This window comes from Crocodylus porosus, unplaced genomic scaffold, assembly GCF_001723895.1.
Source record: "Crocodylus porosus isolate Cpor-Errol unplaced genomic scaffold, CroPor_comp1, whole genome shotgun sequence".
In the NCBI taxonomy this organism is placed as follows: domain Eukaryota; kingdom Metazoa; phylum Chordata; order Crocodylia; family Crocodylidae; genus Crocodylus; species Crocodylus porosus.
In genome coordinates, this window is record NW_017728931.1 from 50368780 (window position 1) to 50375562 (window position 6783).

A 6783-nucleotide genomic window follows, 5' to 3' on the forward strand; every position below is an offset into this window, starting at 1 on the left:
CCCCATCGCCATCTTACATCAGCTCACACACTGGAAGCAGCACTGGCTGGGTGCCAGCATCAGGTGTGGACGTTGCCCGCAAGTTCCCAGTGGGGACTGAAGCGACTGCCTGGGCCTGCAGCTGACACGCACTGATGCAGCAGCATTAGCTGCAGACCCAGATGCCCCAATCCTCACCTGGAACCTGCCAGCTGTGTCCGTAGCGGACACCGGTGTCTGTCCAGTGCCGCTTCCGGCATGCAGGGCAGGAGCTGATGTGCCCAACATAACTCAGCAGCCAGAGCCACCAGTTCCCCACGGGCTAGATCCCATGACTTTGTAGCTGCCTGCTATGGGCCAGATCCAGTCCACGGGCTGTATTTTGCCCACTGTTGTGCTAGACTTAACAGTGGAAGATGCATGAAAAATTCCAGTGTAGCCACAGAGAGAGAGAGAGAGCGTGCAGCAAGGCAGAAAGCTGATGTGCCAGCAGCTTGCAGTCTCGAGTGATTAGCGCCTCCCTCCAAGCAACTATGGAAACTGAGGTGCAAATTCAGAGTGAAGAGAGAAGTGAAGAGACTACTAAGAGTAACAGCTGGTAGAATTAATTTCATACAGGACCCTGGGGGTGCAGGTTCATAACTATGTTACCACAATAACTGGCCAGGTGGCCATTATTTTCAAAACGACCACGGAGCCCAGGATTTCTACCAAAAGCCAAAATCCAGTTGTGGCTAATTAAAACCATTGCAAAGCAAGTTCATAAAGCAACTACCTTTATGCAAAGAAAAAAACTTACCAAGAGAGCCAGACCAGACCTCCATTTAGTTTCTAAACTTGCAACTCGAGTTAAGAGTAGTCGCTTAAATGCATATTTCTAAAATTCAGAGAGAAATACTGGAGGACAGTTCAGTTTAGTGCATCAAACTAGTTTATTCTGGGGTTTTCCTACCTTCCTAAGCATGGAAAGAGAAAGAGCCACCTTTAGAGAGTCACTGATTTCTTGACTAGTTATAGATTTCAATTTATTGGCCTACAGTTCCCTTAAAACCTAGGGAAAGTCTTACAAGTCTTTCCAAATTTCACTCATCAGGCAACTCACAGCACCCATAAAAATACCTAAAAAGCCACAAAGGATGAAAGTAAACGGAAAATAAATATGAATGAGGGGATGGTTTATTGTGAATTCACCAAGAGTACAAAGATGCCTGAGAGCTTCTCTTTCCCCACAGCTTCCTGGTTAAACTCCTTCCATATTCCACATGGACTCTCATATGTAGGTCAGGGTTTAATAGGGAGAACAAACACCACTGCCATTTTAGAATATATTGTATTCCCTGTATCCCTCGTGTAAGAGTAAAGGCTAACCACAGCACACCACTTTTATAGATTTCTACAGAGATTAAAAGGCCTAGTAACTAACCAGCTTCCAGAAGACATATCCACACCGCTGAAAAGGAACTGGACCTTCCCTGCTGGTTATAGTCCCAAGCAACACATCTGCTTACGGCTTCTAACCTGTCTTTGTCTGGGAAGTTATTACCTGATATGCCTTGACTGCAAGAATGCAAAAAGAGTATTGTCAAAGAAAACATCGACAGCCTGCTGAGTATGTCGTGTTCAAAGTCCCAGTGATGGCCATCTGAGACTAATTGGTTAGATTTATTGCTGTCAGCAAGTGATTCCTTACAAATGTCTCAGAGATACTGAACACATGCGTCATTCTCCAGAGAGAAAAAGCAGTGCTGACTCCACTGTCATTGATAGCTACTTCCCAATACCAAGCATTTCTCACACACAGGCATTTTTAATTCATAAAACAAGACTGGCTCAGATAGAAAGTTATACCAACATTAAGTGGAAAGCATGAAAGATAGGTGTAATTGAGTCCCTCGTCTACTATGCCAGCCAACTGGACCAGAAACACAAAGCTATTTTATCAAGAGGTGGCCAAGAACCTGTATGCCCCACTTGGCTGATGCTCTTGTACTGCCCCAATGAAAGAGGCACCTGGAATTCAGCACCCCATTCTTCCTTGCCTCCTCACCCCATTAATAGCAAAGAATGAACACTTCCCAGTTCAACATCCATTTTCCCTATTCTCCTATACTCCCCCTCCCAGAAATTAAAACACGCTCATCTTAGCGGCCTTTTTTTCCTCCAAGCTGAATAGCCAGCGGAAAAGGCAACTAATAAAGTTGTTTCATCTAGTCTCAGATGGAAAGGTTCTCAAGTAAATCACTTCTTGGGACACCTAACTTCCTCATCCCTCAAGCAGGAAATTAGTGCCTACATCCCAGTATTTAAATAGCTGACAGCTGAAGCAGCAATACACTTGGGACCCTAATTTTCAAATATTAGAAATGCATCCAAACCCTCCTGGTCCACTCTTGAAACTTGATAGAAGTTAGACCTTCTGCTCTGGCAAACACTTTCTCCCCCTCCCACATGCTTAAGAGAAGTATGTCCCAGATTCAGATAGCAGCCATGATCCGATTTGTCCCAATCCCAGCTCAAGCAGCTTTACACCACCCTACTAACAAGATCAGCACTGGCCAAACAGGACTTATCCAGACTGATCAGCGATGGATTAGATAATGAAACCCTAACTGCATAAGCTGTTTGCAAGCGCTGGGGTTGAGAGCGAATGAAAAATAAGAAACCAAATACATGTAAGGGTTACCTTAACTCTTGCAGCAGGCTTTGGCCTGAACCCTGGCCTCTTACTATCAAGTTACTGCCCTCAATCTCTCTGTGGCCTACTTTTTAGATCCTATACACACAGGCATAAAAAGCATCATTGGCAGAATTAAGATTTTCATTAATGAAACACTATTTATTACAACATTACAATCTACTTCCATGGCTTGACCCAACGTCTATAAAAGTGACATTAATATAGAAGAAATCGTGGTAGGTCTGGCCGGTCAGGACCCCTCCCAATCTTTACAAGGTCTACAGGCAGAGGATCAAGAAGTTGCCTAAACAGCTCTGGAAAAAGAACTAGAAAATGTCCAAGAGTGGCAGGAGAAACAAGGTATGATGACTAACTTTGTGTTATTTCGAGCATCATAAAACCTCTGATACTCTCAAATTTTAAATATGTGCTAGTCACAACTTGTACCTTCTGCAAACATGACACCCAAGGTATACATAGAAAAAAATTTTTTTTTTAAATCTTTAGACAATTTTAACTTTTGAAGCAACTCATTTTAACCACCAGTTTTCATCTAAACACACACAACATTTGCATTAAGGCATTTTCATTATGAAGGACAAAAATTTTCAAAATATTAAACCACAATCATTCTTTCTAAGTTTAGTAACTCAAAAATGACTTGTCTTATTACTTCAAGCTTCTCATTGTCCTCCTCTCCCAATTACCAAAAAAAGAATCTCCCCGGGAGAAAAAAAAAGAAAAGAAAAATCATTCTCTTCCAATCTAAAAATAAACACACAAAATTTGGAGGGAAGGGAACTATCACAAAATGTAGAGAAAGGATTCAAATCAAACTAAAAATTGAGAATACCCAACTTATCTATGGAACTGCAACCATAATACTAAGAGTGATGGACAGAGAGAGCGCTCCTGGTCTGAAGGACTGACATATGGAATATAAACAAATTATCATTTTGAAAATTAAGTTTTACTAGTTGTGTTTGCCCATATATTGCTTTTTTCAATACTGAAAGCATATTATGTCTGTCTGTATTACACCTATGGACAGCATTAATAGCTAAAGATGCTGAGTCTATGGATCATATACGAAACCCTATTGTTCTGATGTAGTAGCACCCAGAAGCTCCAATCACAGGCCAGGCTTCTACAGTGCTCTACTGTGTTAATGTCGGCACATAAAACAAAAGGCATTGCCTGCCTGACAGTCAGTGATGCCTTTCTTATATACAAAAGTAGCACCAGTGGAAATAAAATTGTTTAATTAAATCAATTTAAAACTCAAGTGCAAAACCTCCTGTGGGCATATTTACACTGGTTTACAACTGGCCTGTATCCATATCAAACAAAATTAACTACTAGTTTTAGTCACACCAGGATCTCTCATTTGGGACAAAACCTGGCATAACATGGCTTCCTATTAGCTGGAAGAAATTCCTATCAGTGTTCACTGCTTTAACCTTTTGTTTTTCTAATTTTCTTTTGCTAATTTCTACTTATTTATATTTTCACTGACATCCTGTCACACTTTTAAGCTTCCCTCATTCGTTTTCCTGATCTTCCGCTGTTTCCCTTTTCACAGACAGCCTCTTTTCTACCTTGTATTCTATTACTGTAATGTCTCCCTTTGGCCTTCCCCCCACTCACCCCTGCTTTACCTTTTGTCTTTCTAATTTCTACCTCTTTACATTCCCATTGACATCCTGCCACACTTTTCGCTTCTCTCATTCCTTGGGCATCTCAGACCAGCAGAGACTCCCTATGCCTGAAGAAGCATGGCAGTGTCCGAAAGCTTGCCAAGAACTTCTTTCCAACTACTCAACTGGTCTAATAAAAGATATCACATCTACTCAACAAACCTTGCCTGTCTATATCAGAGTTCATACATTCATTCAAGAGACTTCCATTTATATCTAATATACACAATTCCCATCAACACTGAGCAGCTTTTCCAGCGCAATCCTGCAGATTTGCAAATTCACAAAAATACCACTTTGGCCACAGAGAAGGTGAGAGTGCTTTCTGGTGACCCGTGCAGGGGCATGGAGTACTGCAAACAGTGAACGTGACGTTCCAAACCAAGTTCAGACCATATAGTGATGTGACAAAGGAAAACCAAGCAGGAAAGGTCAAACACACTAAAACAAACAAAAAGCCCCACACCCTCCTGCTTCAAAGGAGTTTAAAAAGCCTGCAGCATGGTAACTGAAGAGAAGCCAGAACAAAAAAGTGAAGAAAACTAGTTGTATAACCACTGGCATTTGAGAAGGGTCAGGAGAAAAAGCTCTGGGCTTTCCCTTCAGAGACAATCAACACAAGACACAAATCCAGAAGCAACTCTGGATGAATAGCTCACACTGTTCTCAAGGCATTCCGACACCTTCAGTTCAAGAAGCAGTAGCAAGAAGCACTGAGATCACCTGCTCACTTGCTTAAGCACAATAATGTTACATTAAATATAGCCAAGGAAAAAATAACAATATCCAGAATCCCAAACGACTCAAATAAGTGTATCTGGAAAAGGAAAGCACAAAACAATGACCAAAATACGCTGAGGCAAGACAACAGAATCTTTTCTCTCCAACCTGTCTACCTTCAAATCCAGTGATGAGAGATAGCACTCTCTTTGTCAACCCTGGAAATGTCTCATGTGATGTCCCCAAACCTTCCTCCTCTGTTACCAGGTACACTGACAACTATTCAATATCATTTGCAAACAAACAAGAGCAGGAGCAAGCCAAGTGTCACTGCTGACAAGAAACATATATGCTCACTATATGAACCACCCCCTTCTACAGCATCCTGAAAGGCAGAGGTATCATTATATGCTGATATAATATGTATAGACATTACTATAATATAAAGAAGTAAGAGTCGGAGGCAGAAATGCAGCAGGATAGGAAGGGGAGGCCCAGTGAAGACCAAACAGCAAAAACACCTACTAGAGGAAAGGGGCCCTCAAAAAATTAAAATGCACTGAAGTGACACGTGCCCATCTGAAATCAAGAGTTCACACCCATCTTTATCAGTGCCAGAGTGGATGCTAACATGCCCAGTCAGTCCCCCTCGCCCCCTCATGCTGCCCATGCGGTAGGTACGCTTTACTACATACACTGAACGTTGCAGCCCGTGGTCCGCCAGGCTCTAAACTAGTATGGGTTCCTCTAACTCTCTGATCTTGTCACTCAGTAAAAACCGGATAGGGATGGGTGGAGGAACAAACAAGGCCGGTAACAAGCACTTTTCACTAGCTAGACGGGGAAACGTAGTTCCAGGAGGATGCCCAATTCCAGGGGGCGAGGGACCTGGCGACAGAAAACGTGTTCGAGGAGAGCAGCCCGAAACTCTCAGCCCCTGGGTGACACAGGACTTTCAGCCTAACTATCGAGGCAATTTCTTACGAAGCAAAGCATTCAGGGCTGCAAAACAGCTCCTTGGGGACTGTGGCCTGTGCATCGTCCTTCCCGACACACGTATGACACCCCAACCTCGCGAAGGCCGCTCGAAGCCTGCCCAGTCAGCTGCGCGCGCAGGCAGCGCGTACCTGGAGGGCAGGTGGCTCCGGCGGAGCCCAGGCAAGACGCACCAACAAGTCTGACCCCAAATCTTACCTGCTTAAGCCGGCCCCGGGCACATTTACAAAGGGCTGTGCAATGTCAGGCTGCCCAGGCTGCCGGGCAGCAGGCCGCGCCGCCAGTGCAGAAGCAGGCGGGGGCCAAACCCCGGCATAAATTCAAGGCCACCCTCAATTTTTGTGTTTTACCAAGAATAAAGTTGACATCAACTTTGTGTTGGAGGGGGGGGTTAAAGCCCTGACCATGGCGGTGCCCAGCTCCAGGCTCTGTGCAAGGGGGGGGCTCGGGAAACCACCAGCTAGGAAGAGGGGCCGGCGGGGCCCGCACGCCCTTTGCTCCCGCACCTGCATGCCGCCACCCTCGGCCGCCTCCGCCTCCGTCCTCAGCCGCTTGCTGTGGCCGCTCTCGGCGCCGTCCCCGCCAGGCATGGGCTGCTCCGGCTCCGGCTCCCGCTTGACGCCCCTGGGGGCTCCGCCGCCGGGGAGGAGCTGCTGGTTCTGCGGCTGGGGCTGCGGCTGCGGCTGCGGCTGGGGCTGGCTGCCGCCCTCCGCC

The 6783-nt window shown here is 45.1% G+C and overlaps 1 protein-coding gene across 3 annotated transcripts in view; it reads right to left on the minus strand.

The window, feature by feature from the left end:
• RBFOX2 (RNA binding protein, fox-1 homolog 2) overlaps positions 1-6758 on the minus strand; it is a 255627-nt gene extending 248869 nt beyond the window's left edge. For all 3 annotated transcript variants that reach the window (XM_019544824.1, XM_019544827.1, XM_019544828.1), the window contains exon 1: positions 6576-6758. In XM_019544824.1, coding sequence (XP_019400369.1) covers positions 6576-6659 — 84 coding nt within the window. In that variant the 5' untranslated portion in view covers positions 6660-6758. The remainder of the gene's footprint in view (positions 1-6575) is intronic.
• Positions 6759-6783: the final 25 nt, after the last annotated feature.